Raw genomic sequence first — 13448 nt, 5'->3', positions numbered from 1 at the left:
TACTTAAAGTTCTTTTTTTGTTGTGCTCCTATCGGAACCCGTAAAGGGTGAGTTCCAACTTTCCTATCACTATAAGCTGTTCTCAGTGCGCTGTAGTGCTGGAGTCGCCAGGCTGCAGAGCTATTGCGCACGAGATCGTTGGGCTATCCTGACGCCAACGCTCTGGGGTTCCAGGTTCACGGATAGGAATTTCCACGGACTGAAGTTCACCAGAAGTACCCCGGAACCGGAGTCCGCGAGGGCGTCTCCGTCGGAGCTTCCGGATTCCTGCTTCTGGTGTGGTGTGCGTGCCTGCTGCCGTGACCCTCCTACCCTGAGGACCTCCGTGCCTGGACCTGAGCGTGCCGGAAGGACCCTAGCTACGCGCGTCAGGCCAGTCACTCGTTTACTAGCTCAATTCTGCGGTGTAGTGCGGTGGAGGAATTGATTAAAGGCAATTGATTCACGACCCTGGTCTTTTCTTCACTCTCCTCACTACCTGTGACGGCCTACCCCGTCACAATACCTGCCAAATTTCATGATTCTAGGTCAACGGGAAGTACCCTGTAGGTTTCTTGACAGACAACAAAGCGATCCTATAAGGGTTCCGTTTTTCCTTTTGAGGTACGGAAACCTAAAAAGAGGCTTACCGTGGCGTCTTTGCTGTGCGGCGGTTGCGATACTGCCTGGTCCACATCCGCGCGGCCGGCGAGCTGCGCGGGTCTCTCCCACACGGACAGCCGCGCCGTGGGGTTGTAGAAGAACACGCGTCCGTCGCCCGTCCACACCACGCACCTGGGAACACAGCAACATTCAGGTCCATTGCATAGTCCACGTGGACTGTTTTTTTTTTTAACCGACTTCAAAAAAAGGAGGAGGTTCTCAATTCGTCGGAATCTTTTTTTTTTTTTTTTATGTATGTTCCCCGATTACTCGAAGACGCCTGGACCGATTTTGAAAATTCTTTTTTTGTTTGAAAGGGTATACTTCAAAGTTGGTCCCATTTAAATTTGGTGAAGATCTGATGAACATCTTCGAAGATAGATACTGGAACTCCTCAACGGATAAGAGTGAATTGCTCGCGATCAGTGTAATAGCTTAGTAAACAGTAGATTTTTAACCAGTCATAGCATAATTCCATGGGGCCACTAAAAATTGTGAAATAAATTTTTTTTACAAAAAAATTAAAACCGACTTCGTTACACAAACACTAAAAATTGAAAAATAATTTAATTTATTACCGAATATATTATGTATACAAGAGTTAATATAGTTCCATAATAATATTTTTTGGGGTCGGTGCCAATGAGGCGCCATTGTAGAGGTGCAACCTCTACCGTTACTTGGCTGGCAGCTATTAAGAAAACTTCGCAGCTGCCACAACAATATTCAAATTTGGAATGCAGTGGGGAATCCTCCTGGTCACGCACGTTACAAGATTCCACATTCCCTATCATCCGCTCGTCACGTCAACATCTTCTACCATTGTATTATATAAAGCTCGCGAGCCCGTCTGTATTGTACATAACATATCAATTGTAAAGTGTAAAATAAACATCACTATATGTAGCTGGTTCTTCATTACATCAACCCTTCAGCTACACCATTGTGGAGTCTCATAAAAATATGAAGGCTAGACGATTCGCGCAGCTAAAGCTAATTGGCACCGGCACCAAAAAGTATTATTATGGATCTATATTAACTCTTGTATACATAATATATTCGGTAATAAATTAAATTATTTTTCAATTTTTAGTGTTTGTGTATCGAAGTCGGTTTTTATTTTTTTTGTAATTTTATTCAGATACAAGTTAGCCCTTGACTGCAATCTCACCTGATGGTAAGTGATGATGCAGTCTAAGATGATAGCGGGGTAACCAGGAAGGGGTATGGCAGTTTTTATTAAACCCATACCCCTTTGGTTTCTACACGGCATCATACCGGAACGGTCAATCGCTTGACGGCACGGCTTTGCCGGTAGGGTGGTAACTAGCCACGGCCGAAGCCGAGAAATTTCAACCCCCTATTTCACCCCCCTAGGGATAAAGTAATGTACACCAAAACAAAAACAATAGACATATAACAAAGATAGCATGTACAATAGGCGCCCTTATCGCTAAAATAGCGATCTCTTCCACGCAACCTTAGGGTAGAGGATATTATAAAAATTAAAGAAAGCGGAAGGGGTGTACTAATTAAATAAAGTAAATACACATAATATACGTATGTATATATATAAATAAATATACAACAGTAAATAAGAGAGGAATAGAGGGGTTGAATTTTAAAAATCCTTAACGGAAGCTTTCATCATAATACCACCTATCTGCATGGTAAACTTCAGCCTGATCCGTCCAGTAGTTTGAGATGTGTGTTGATAGATTAGTCAGTCAGTCAGTCATTCACTTGTTCCTTTTATATATTTAGGTTGTAACATTTTATTCGGATTCGCAATAAGAAAGGTTCCGTACCATCGTACTTAACACTTTTACAGTCCGCGGCAGAAAGTAATGTACATCGATCTTTAGAAGGAAGGAGATAGCAAATTTGTTGAGCATTATCTCAGTCGTTGAGACCGACTAAACGTCATATAGGTATGAGTGACAGAGACAACGATCAACAAAGCCGAAATATCATTCTAAATTCCATACTTTCTGCCGCGTACTGTATGTATACTGCAAGTTAATGACGGACTGCGCCATCTACATGTGATTTAGTAAACGTTAACACATTTTAATATATTTTTGTGATGTAACCACAAATTCACAGATTTCGGATTATTCCCTAGTATAAAATAAAGTCGCTTCCCGCTGTCTGTTTTTATGTATGTATGTATGAACGCGTAGATCTTTTAAACTACGCAACGGATTTTAATGCGGTTTTCACCAATAGATAGAGTGATTCAAGAGGAAGGTTTATAGGTGTAGTTTAATATTGTTTTGTCCTAATTTGTTGAGATATGACGATAATTTATTGTTCAAGATTTCGGAAGAAATTAAGCTGACTGAGAGCTTTTATCGAAAACGCTGTCTTATTGTTTGGAAATATAACAAAATAACCACACTGACAACATTAGTCCACAGTCCACACATTAGACAACATTGCACCCCGTGCGAAGCCGGGGCGGGTCGCTAGTGTGCTATAAAACAGACAACGAAGTACTCCGATGAGGGTTCCTTTTTCCTTTTGAGGGGGTTTTACTGGTTTTACTCACCAGGGGGTCCCGGATATAGGCGTGCTGGACACGGGCCTGCTCTTGTCAGTCTTTGCCTTTTCTTTCTCAGCCTTCTCTCGTTCCGCCTTCTCCCTCTCGGCCTTCTCCTTCTCCAACCGCTCGCGCTCGGCCTGCTCGCGCTCGAGTCGCTCCCGCTCTCGCTCCCGCTCCGCCTCCGCCGCCGCCGCCGCTTCCGCGTGCGCTTCTACGTCTATTACTGGAAGAACAAGCTAATCGTAAAAATCAAATGCAAACTATTTAGTTCAAATTAAATCCACACTCCACATTATCACTCTAATTACACTAATAATGAGGCAGATTCTCTTGTACACAATCTATAATATAAACTAAATTAACAGGTCTAAATCTAGTGCTATCCTTTTCCGCAAGCAACATTATGAAAGCGATAGCAATAGATTTAGACGTGCCATTTTAGTTTAGTTTAGACATTGGCACCGATTCTGAGCACAAGCTAATTTTAGAGTATTCGCATGCTCTTCTTACTAATGTAATATGAAAAGGACAGACACAGTTTGACAGTTCTAAATTTAATTTTTAGATGGTAAAACCCGTGATTTTAGCACGCAGTCGCGAACCTACTGTTTAAATTTCTATTGTGCACTAAAATTTAGAGTCTTTAAATGTGAAAGTCATGTTCCGTTCCTTTTTTAGCATTAGTTAAAAGAAAAGGATGCAGATACTCTAAATTTAGTTTAGAGAGAGACTAGAGAATCGGGGCCAATGTGTACAACGGAATTAGCCACATTGCTTATTAGCCTCTCTCATAGGCTAGATTGTAATGGTAGTAAAGTACTGGTGTCAGTACTTAACGACAAAAAACTATTTTAGAATGTGTCCGAAGTGATGTGCTGGACAGGACGCTGGGAAATGTTAATATTATTTTGGCAAACCCGACGTCCGAAGCTGCAAAAAGTATGTATAAGATGGTCCGTAACAACATAAGTCGTAGAAATAATTAGTAAATAAGTAGTATTTAGATCTAGATTTAAGTGTCTGATTTTTTTGTAAACTTACGAGAGCCACATAGTCACATTAGTGACTCAGCTCTTTAAAAGAGAATTAAAAAAAAAAAAAAAAAAACTATTTTAGGCAAAAGTTTGTATGTATGTGTGTATGTGTGTGTGAGTTTGTTAGTCTTTCACGCAAAAACTATTGGACCGATTCAGTTGGAATTTAGAGTCGAGGATTTATTACTAAAATAAAATGAGTACCTAGATTAGGTAGCTAACATTAATACTCGTATAATAGTGTTTAGTGTATAATAGTGTTATTATTGTATTGTTCTATGCCGATCTGACTTTCGTAAGCGCTTGTAATGAGTCTAAATCGAAATAAATACAAATACAAAAGTACTTTAAAAAAGGGTTTTTGCGAAATGATTGACGTAAACTAACAAACTACTCCGCCTGGACAGAGGTAATTTTTTTTTTTAATAATTTTTTTTTTTTTTTTTAATTGATCAAAAACATACATAGGTTACAAGGTAAACTTATGAAGGTGGTGGGACTCATAACAGGGCATAGCCCACGGTCCAGAGGCAGACAGTCCTCTGTGCAGGGCCTGTAGGAGGTCGATGAAACACCGACGCACGTGCTCTTAGAGTGCACGGGCGTAGCAGATCAACGCGAACGCCATTTAGGTTCCCCAACCTCATTCCATGAAGCCCTCGGCAACCTGGGCGGTCTACTCGGCTTCTGGAGTGAGCTTGGATGGCTGGAGTGAAGACTTCAGCGGGGAGGGGCGATGCACGCACAACAGACGGAAACGTTTAAGTGCGGAAACCAGCCCAGAGCGAAGAAGAAGAAGAAGTGCGAATATTTTAGTTACCCTCGGCAACCTGGGCGGTCTACTTGGCTTCTGGAGTGAGCTTGGATGGCTGGAGTGAAGACTTCAGCGGGGAGGGGCGATGCACGCACAACAGACGGAAACGTTTAAGTGCGGAAACCAGCCCAGAGCGAAGAAGAAGAAGAAGTGCGAATATTTTAGTTACCCTCGGCAACCTGGGTGGTCTACTCGGCTTCTGGACCGAGCTTGGATGGCTGGAGTGAAGACTTCGGCGGGGAGGGGCGATGCACGCACAACAGACGGAAACGTTTAAGTGCGGAAACCAGCCCAGAGCGAAGAAGAAGAAGAAGTGCGAATATTTTAGTTACCCTCGGCAACCTGGGTGGTCTACTCGGCTTCTGGACCGAGCTTGGATGGCTGGAGTGAAGACTTCGGCGGGGAGGGGCGATGCACGCACAACAGACGGAAACGTTTAAGTGCGGAAACCAGCCCAGAATGAAGAATGAAGAATGAAGAATGAAATGATTTACGTAAATATATATTTTATTGAGTAATTAGGCGGTCTTCGATGAACACCAGAACGAGTTTCCTCTGCACTAGGAAAATCCTGTATCGCAGAAGTTAGGTATAAGTTTTTTAAAACTAAGGACCAAATATATTATACCTAATATTATACTAAAATTATAGATAAGAGTGAGTGTGTGTATGTGTGTGTGGGTTTTTCTATGTGTGAAAGAAAGAAAGAAAACCGTTTATTTTTTAAAGCCGTACCACACATTACCAGTTAGGTTATCCCGTCGCCTCTAATACTTGAGTCATCATCATCATCAGCCTGTGGAAGTCCACTGTTGGACATAGGCCTTCCCTAAAGAGCGCCACCACACCCGGTCCTCAGCCTTCCTCATCCAGCCACTTCCCGCCAGCCTTTTTATATCGTCGGTCCATCGTGCTGGAGGGCGTCCCACACTACGCTTGCTTAAACGCGGTCTCCACTCAAGGAATACTTGAGTAGTAAAGTCAAAAGACCTCAAGTAGAAGAAGCGCCCGAACAAAGTATGTCATGTGTGGCCAGTGGCGTGCACAGGAGTTCAAGCCAGGGTATGCATTTAGGTATGAACTTATTTTACGGCAGGTTAAAATGAAAAATAAGCATAGACTTATTATAATGAGGGTAAGCAGTGCGTTTATGCCTCTATGAGCTGCACGCCACTGTGTGTGGCACAACCCGAAAAAAAAGGTCCCCACTCAGCATAAATGCCAAATGTCTTGCACAAGTGCGAGTTGCAGTGCGAATCGTAAATAATAATAATAATGATAGAAATACTATACAATATACATTATTGTACTTATTTTTGTTATTATTTTATTTTAGATTTTAATATTTTCATTTTATTTTATTTATAATTTTTATTAACTTCTGTAATAATATGGGTACATTTTGCTTGAAATAAAGATCATTATTATTATATATCATTTGCTCTCACGCCCGTGTACAAAATAGATACATATAAAAGCCAAAAAAGTTTATAATATACTTACATACATAAAAATAAATAAACCTACATAAACATTACATACATACATATTTGTACCGGGCGGAGGGTTACACCCCGGCAGGGGAGACCAAACGGCCGGGGGTCAGGGCGACAGGTGAAGAAATCGGCGGACTATCCTAGCCGAGTCCAGCAAGACCGCTTTTTGCATCCTGGCTGCGAGCGAACTGCCACGGAACCCCAGTCGCCTCAGATGTTGAGCGAGGCTGACTGGGATCAACCCATTCGCAGATATGACGATTGGGATGATTTCAGTGGACTCCACATGCCACATGTCGGAAACCTCGTGAGCCAGATCGAGATACTTGCGCTTTTTCTCCGTCTCAGCTCTCACGAGGTTCTCGTCATACGGAATGGTGATGTCCACCAAAAACACCCTCGACTGTGCCCGTGTGTGACTGTGTCATTATTATTATTATTATTATTATTATTACAAGTACAAAAACATACAGCGCTGGTTTTCAGTAGGAACCCTGATTCGGGTGGCGCCACGGAATTATTTTTTGTACTTATCTAATAAATAAATAATAAATAAAAATCTTTTTTTATTTTGTATAAACTTTTACAAGTACTTACGAATAGTCGGATGCATCTACCACTGGTTCGGAATGCCTTTCCTGCCGAGAAGAACCAGCGAGAAACTCGGCGGTTGCTCTTTTCAAATATTTGATATAGGTACAAGATTATGCCATGTATAAAATAGTATTTGCAGTGTTGTGCGTTGCTGGAACGAGCTGCAGCTCAAATCCACGCTCTTTTATCATTTAGATAATCTTCAATTGTGTAATATGCTTTTTTCAGGAGCATATTTTTAATAGATTTTTTAAACTTGTGCAAAGGTAAGTCCGAAATAGTTTGCGGGATTTTATTATAAAAGGTAATACCAATACCCACAAATGACTTTTGGACTTTCCTGAGATCTATCTGTTAATAATGTGCGCGGCCTAATTATTACCTTCAATTTTGCTATCGTCGATATCCATTTTGTTCTTGTTATCGGGGGCTTCGCCCTTCTCCGCCGCGATCTTGGCCTGCAGGTCTGAAACAATGTATTCTATACTCATTCATTTGATCTATCCACAGCCCCACTACTGGGAATTGATAACATTCATCTAAATATATAAAATGTAAAGGTGACTAACTGACTGATCTATCAACGCACAGCTCAAACTACTGGACGGATCGGGCTGAAATTTGGCATGCAGATAGCTATTATGACGTAGGCATTCGCTAAGAAAGGATTTTTGAAAATTCAACCCCTAAGGGGGTGAAATAGCGGTTTGAAATTTGTGTAGTTAAAATTAGAAATTTGAAATCTGTCTGTCTGCCTGATCGCTTTTCACGGCCCAACAGTTTAACCGATTTGGTGACCTGCTATGATAGCTATTTACCTTCCAGCTCCTTGAGGGGGGCAGGTTTCTCCCACACGCTCTGCCTGCTTGCCGCGTGGTAGTAGTAGGGGCGGCCGTCCGGCGCGCGGTGCGTCGTCCACTCCGCTGCTTTGGCGGACAACTCCGGCGGTATTATCTGTTGACGAAATATGCATTTAAATAACATATTATTTGAGACCCAACACAGTCATCATCATGATCATCCCATCACCGGCTCACTACAGAGCGCGGGTCTCCTCTCAGAGTGAGAAGGGTTTTGGCCATAGTCTACCACTCTGGCCGTCTGCGGATTGGTAGACTTCTCCATAATATTCTCAAAGGTGTGTGAAGTCTACCAATCCATGGAAAGCATTTCAAGCCACCGCCCTTACGAAGCTCTAATAGATAGTTTACGCAACTCACGGTTTCCTCCTTCTTGGGCTGCTGCGGGGCGGCGGCCTGGTCGGCGGGGGGCGCTTCGCTGGCGGCGCGCGGCGCGCCCAGCTGCGGCGGCGGCATCTGGTTGGCCGCACCTGGACAGTAATTTAAAAAAATCGGTCGAATCGGAATCACATACGACCAATTTTTTATGGGTTCCGTACTATCTGTACAAGAACACTTAATTTTTTTTTAAATTCTCCTGGCAGTTATTTTGGTTTTCCGGTGCGAGGTCGCCATTCCAGTAAATTAGGACCCCAATGTCTATGGGCTTTTCAAACTATAAACCTGCCCATTATCTTCTGTAGTCATTGGCGTGCACAGGTTTGAAGCCAGGGTAGGCACTAGTTAGCTTGGAACCTGTTTATTGGCAGGTCAAAATGAAAAATATGCCTTGAGCTATTACAACTGGGGTAAGCAGTGCATTTATGCCTCTATGACCTGCACGCCCCGTCTGTAGTCTACACTAACCTGCATCAGGCACAGCAGCAGACAAGCCTGGTGGAGCCCAGCCCCATTGCCCCCATGCACCACCACCACCAGGACCAGCTCCCGGGTTCCCCATCCCCATACCGGGGCCTCCCATACCAGGGGGGCCGAGACCGAGACCTGGGGCTCCCATGCCGGGGCGAGGGCCTCCTAGATCGGGCCCGGGGCCGCCGAGACCGGGTACAGGGCCTCCCATACCGGGGGGACCATTGAGGCCTCCTGGGCCAGGTCCTGACATTGACACTGAAAAAGGATAGAATACAAATCTTTTTTACTAGCTGATGCCCGTGACTTCGTGCGCGGCTACTTTTTATCCCGGAAAATAAAAGAGTTCCCACGGGATTTTATAAACCTAAATCCACGCGGACGAAGTCGGGGGCATCATCTAGTAAATAATAATAATTTTCATTATTCACTATGCAAATAATAAATCAGAAAATGTGCTTGATACGTTTTTGTGCATGAATGTAGTTAAGAGATCTGGAGAATGACATCCTGGAAAATCAACAAGTTCCTTCAGGATTTTTATTTTTTTTAGGTTATAAAATACTTTCATTAGAATTCTGTGATCGCGAGCGAAGTGAGCGTATTTTTTTATTTCTTATGTCTGGTGGGGACGGCACCCTCGGCGGCGAGTGCTCATCTTACCTGGTGGTTGTGTCATGGCGGGAGGCTGCAGACCCTGATTCAGGGCTTGCATGTTGGGCTGCGGGAGGGACTGCACAAATGACTGCGTGGAGGCCTGGGAGGATGGCTGCGAGGTAGGGGACGGCACTCCGGGCGGAGAGTCATCATCTTGAGGGCTATCCTGCTTGTCTAGCATCTTTGATTGCTGCATTTGTTCTGGAACAAGATAATAGTAACTGTAACTACAGAATCTATACTTCTTCTAACTATATAAAAGGAAAAGGTGACTGCCTGACTGATCTATCACAGCACAGCTCAAACTATTGGACGATCTGGCTGCAATTTGGCATGCAGATAGCTATCATGACGTAGGCATCTGCTAAGAAAGGATTTTTGAAAATTCAGTGCTAGGGGTATGAAATTCGTGTAGTCCACGCGGACAAAGTCGCGAGCATAAGCTGGTAATATATAAATGTGAAGGTTTGGGCTTAAAAAATGCGAAAAAACATCACGTGATTAATTAACCGTTACATGGATTTTTTAATGTGAAACTTACCTTTAACCCAGGGTGGTGGCTGCGACATAAACGGCGGCACCGAGCCCGGCGCCGGGCCCTGCGGCCCCACGCCCGGGGGCATCATGCCCATCATGCCGTTGGGCATCATGCCCATAGGCGGGCCTCCCATGGGCGGACCCCCCATCGGCCCGTTCATGGACATGGACTGACCGCCTCCCATGCCGGGTGGCATTTGACCTGAGGAAAAATAAAATATAACAAAGTTTAAAGATAAAATGTTGAAATTTTTTTTTATTTTAGGGGTTAAAAAAATTATATAAAAAAAGAAATTTTTCTGTGAAAATTTCAGGTCTCTATTACGGTACACGAGATACAGCCCGCTGATAGACAGACGGATGGACGGACAGCGGCGTCTTAGTAATAGGGTCCCGTTGGCACCTTGGGGGTATGGAACTCTAAAAAACCGGCCAAGTGCGAGTCAGGCTCGCGCAATGAGGGTTCCGTACTACAGTCGTATTTTTTCGACATTTTGCAGGATAATTCAAAAACTATGATATCAGACAGACAGACAGACAACAAAGTGATCCTATAAGGATTCCGTTTTTCGTTTTGAGGTACGGAACTTAAAAAGAAGATCAGTCTGCTCACCAGTAGCCGCCATGCTCTCCATCTCGGACTGCGTGATGACCTTGCAGGTGGGGCTCTCCTGAGGCCTGGTCCACGTCGTCTCCCGCGTCCTGGAGTGGTAGTAGTACGACTTGCCCTCGTCCGACTTGGTCTCCACCCACACTTCCGGCGCTGGCTGTTGGGGCAAATCACATTCACCTGTGTTAGTTATTAGAACTAACACCGAAGACCCGATTAGGCAGATCTTCTAATTTTTTTGTTTTTTTTTTTGTTTTTTATTTGCAAGAACGTTGGTACAAAAAAGATGGAAGTATACAATATAAAAAACTCTCAACATACAACTAAATTAATAGTGTGCACATATTTTAAGAGATATAGATCAAAAATTAAGTTATTAAACATTATCAAATGAAATTATTAGTCTTATACAGGTTCGGAGGAGGAATCAACGTACTTCAGCGGAGAGTGTGTAACGGTTTTTTATTTTTTTTTGACAGTTATTAAGTACAATATTTTACCATACACTAATTTTGAGGCATAATCTACATGATAGTTCTGATAGGCTGTGAACGTACTATCAACTTTTAATATGTGTTGACAATTTGGGACCATCCTTTAAAGGTCCCAACACACTTTAGATGCGCTGCGCTATATGGCGCGACGAGTATAAATATAACAAACTACGTGTTTGTTGGTCAACGCGGCGGGTCTGTGGGCCGCGTTGTGTCGCGTTGAGGATGAAGTGATGATCAAACTCACCATATTCGGTGGAGGCATGCCTGGAGGTCCAAACGGGGGTGGCTGCCCCATCATATTAGGTGGGGGTCCCATCGGCCCGCCCGGCGGCATCATGCCGGGCGGTGGGCCGAAGGGCGGCGGTCCACCCATCATGCCCGGAGGTGGGGGGCCCATTGGACCCCAGTTGTTATCAAAGCTGGGGCCGTTGTTGGGCCCGAACCGGGGGCCGCCGCGGCCACGGAAGAAACCGCGACCTCGCATCGGCGGGCCTCCCGGGCCGTAGCCTCGGCCTCGGAATCGCATGGGAGGTGGCCCATTCATCCAGCCGGGCGGAGGTCCCCGCCCGCGTCCCCTGCTAAAGATAAATCCATAATATTAAGCCTGGGAATCGAATCTGCGACCATTGACGTAAAACTTTGTCATTAAAATTGAACTATGTAGGTACTTAATCTATAAAAATGAATCACTAAATATGTTGCTCATTGCAAATCTCGAGAACAGCTGAACCGATTTCGCTAATTCTTTTTTTATAATATTCCTTGAAGTACGAGGATGGTTCATACGGAGAGTTTCTAAACTCCCGAGCGAAGCTGGGGCGGATCAGCTAGTTCAAAATATTATTTTCATCTAAATATATAAAAGGAAAAGGTGACTGACTGACTGATAGATCAACGCACAGCACAAACTACTAGACGGATGGAGCTGAAATTTTGCATGCAGGTAGCTATTATGAGCTACTAAGAAAGAATTTTTGAAAATTCATCCCTTAAGTGGTAAAATAGGGGTATGAAATTGGTAGCCCATGTGGACAAAATCACGAGCATAAGCTAGCATAATGTAAATTATTGCAAGATATTCTTAATACACTGAAATCCACAATCAAAACTAACATCACATAATATTATACTTTGCATACTTGGAAGATAGCATTACTTAAAACATAGCATTTTGCAGCAAATTTACAGCACTAGAATTTGGTTTTTATTGCAATCAATCCTAAACATTCAATCAATCAATCAATCAGCCTGTTTGCATCCACTGCTGGACATAGGCCTTCCCAAGAGCGCGCCACCACACATGATCCTCCGCCTTCCTCATCCACCCACTTCCTGCTAACTTCTTAAGGTTGTCAGTCCAGCGGGTTGGAGGTCGTATAACAACAATCCTAAACATTGTTGTTATCGAAATATATAAAAGGAAAAGGTGACTGACTGATCTATCAACGCACAGCTCAAACTACTAGACAGATCGGGCTGAAATTTGGCATGCAGATAGCTATTATGATGTAGGCATCTGCTAAGAAAAATTCAACCTCTAAGGGGGTTTAATATTTGTGTAGTCTATGCAGACGAAGTCGCGAGCACAAGCTAGTTTTTCTATAATTTGATATTTGAAAAGAAAAAACAATTCAAGTTGTGTTAAATATAATTAAAATTGTGTTAAATTCTTGAGTTGTGTGAAACAATTAATAATTGTGTTAAATATTCATGTAAGTTCGAATCTTAGAATAACAACTCGCCTGAATCTAAGGCAACAATTGTCGTTATCAAGCAAACAAAACATCCAATAAGTAAAAAAATCAATATGAAGTTACATGCAAAATGATAAATATAAGTTTACATAAATGTGTACATAATGAAAAGAACAATACTGCAGGTAATTATGTGATTACTTTATAACTATTCAAGGTTGATTGCTAATTTATTAACCCATCAAAACTTATCGAAATAGGTAGGTAAAAAATGTTGTACACATGAATTTTTTTAGACGCAGGAATAGTTATTCATAGAGATATCTATTGTTATTTGGGTACCTGAAGTTCCCACGTCCACCGCGGCCGCCTCGGAATCCGTTTCCACCATCATCATCGTCATAATTATCATCATAACCGGACTGATCACCGAAATCTTTGGACGCATCACTCATAGAATCATTTCCATCACTACCGCGATTCGCCGAATCGTTCATACCAGAGTCCTGCGCGTCCATGTATTCGTCTTCCATTTTTTTATTATTTATCACTTATGATATTCACAAAAACTATGTCCTCATGCCTGAATAACGTGTTTTATCGAACACTACACCTCATT

General features: G+C 42.9%; 1 protein-coding gene across 5 annotated transcripts in view; it reads right to left on the bottom strand.

The window, feature by feature from the left end:
• Positions 1 to 13442, bottom strand: part of LOC117994052 (transcription elongation regulator 1) — a 43373-nt gene extending 29931 nt beyond the window's left edge. For 2 of the 5 annotated variants that reach the window (XM_069507433.1, XM_069507436.1), the window contains exons 1-11: positions 13172 to 13442; positions 11380 to 11713; positions 10642 to 10795; positions 10033 to 10230; positions 9498 to 9692; positions 8832 to 9092; positions 8346 to 8455; positions 7944 to 8079; positions 7508 to 7606; positions 3194 to 3410; positions 630 to 774 (exon numbers count right to left, since the gene is read on the bottom strand). In XM_069507433.1, the coding sequence (XP_069363534.1) occupies positions 630 to 774; positions 3194 to 3410; positions 7508 to 7606; positions 7944 to 8079; positions 8346 to 8455; positions 8832 to 9092; positions 9498 to 9692; positions 10033 to 10230; positions 10642 to 10795; positions 11380 to 11713; positions 13172 to 13362 (2040 nt within the window). In that variant the 5' untranslated portion in view covers positions 13363 to 13442. The remainder of the gene's footprint in view (positions 1 to 629; positions 775 to 3193; positions 3411 to 7507; positions 7607 to 7943; positions 8080 to 8345; positions 8456 to 8831; positions 9093 to 9497; positions 9693 to 10032; positions 10231 to 10641; positions 10796 to 11379; positions 11714 to 13171) is intronic. The other 3 variants (XM_069507435.1, XM_069507437.1, XM_069507434.1) reach the window with 2 other exon arrangements.
• Positions 13443 to 13448: the final 6 nt, after the last annotated feature.

Source organism: Maniola hyperantus, chromosome 26 (genome assembly GCF_902806685.2).
Source record: "Maniola hyperantus chromosome 26, iAphHyp1.2, whole genome shotgun sequence".
NCBI classification, from domain to species: Eukaryota; Metazoa; Arthropoda; class Insecta; order Lepidoptera; family Nymphalidae; genus Maniola; species Maniola hyperantus.
The sequence above is the reverse complement of the archived record's forward strand: the minus strand, read 5'-3'. Positions and strand labels throughout refer to the sequence as shown.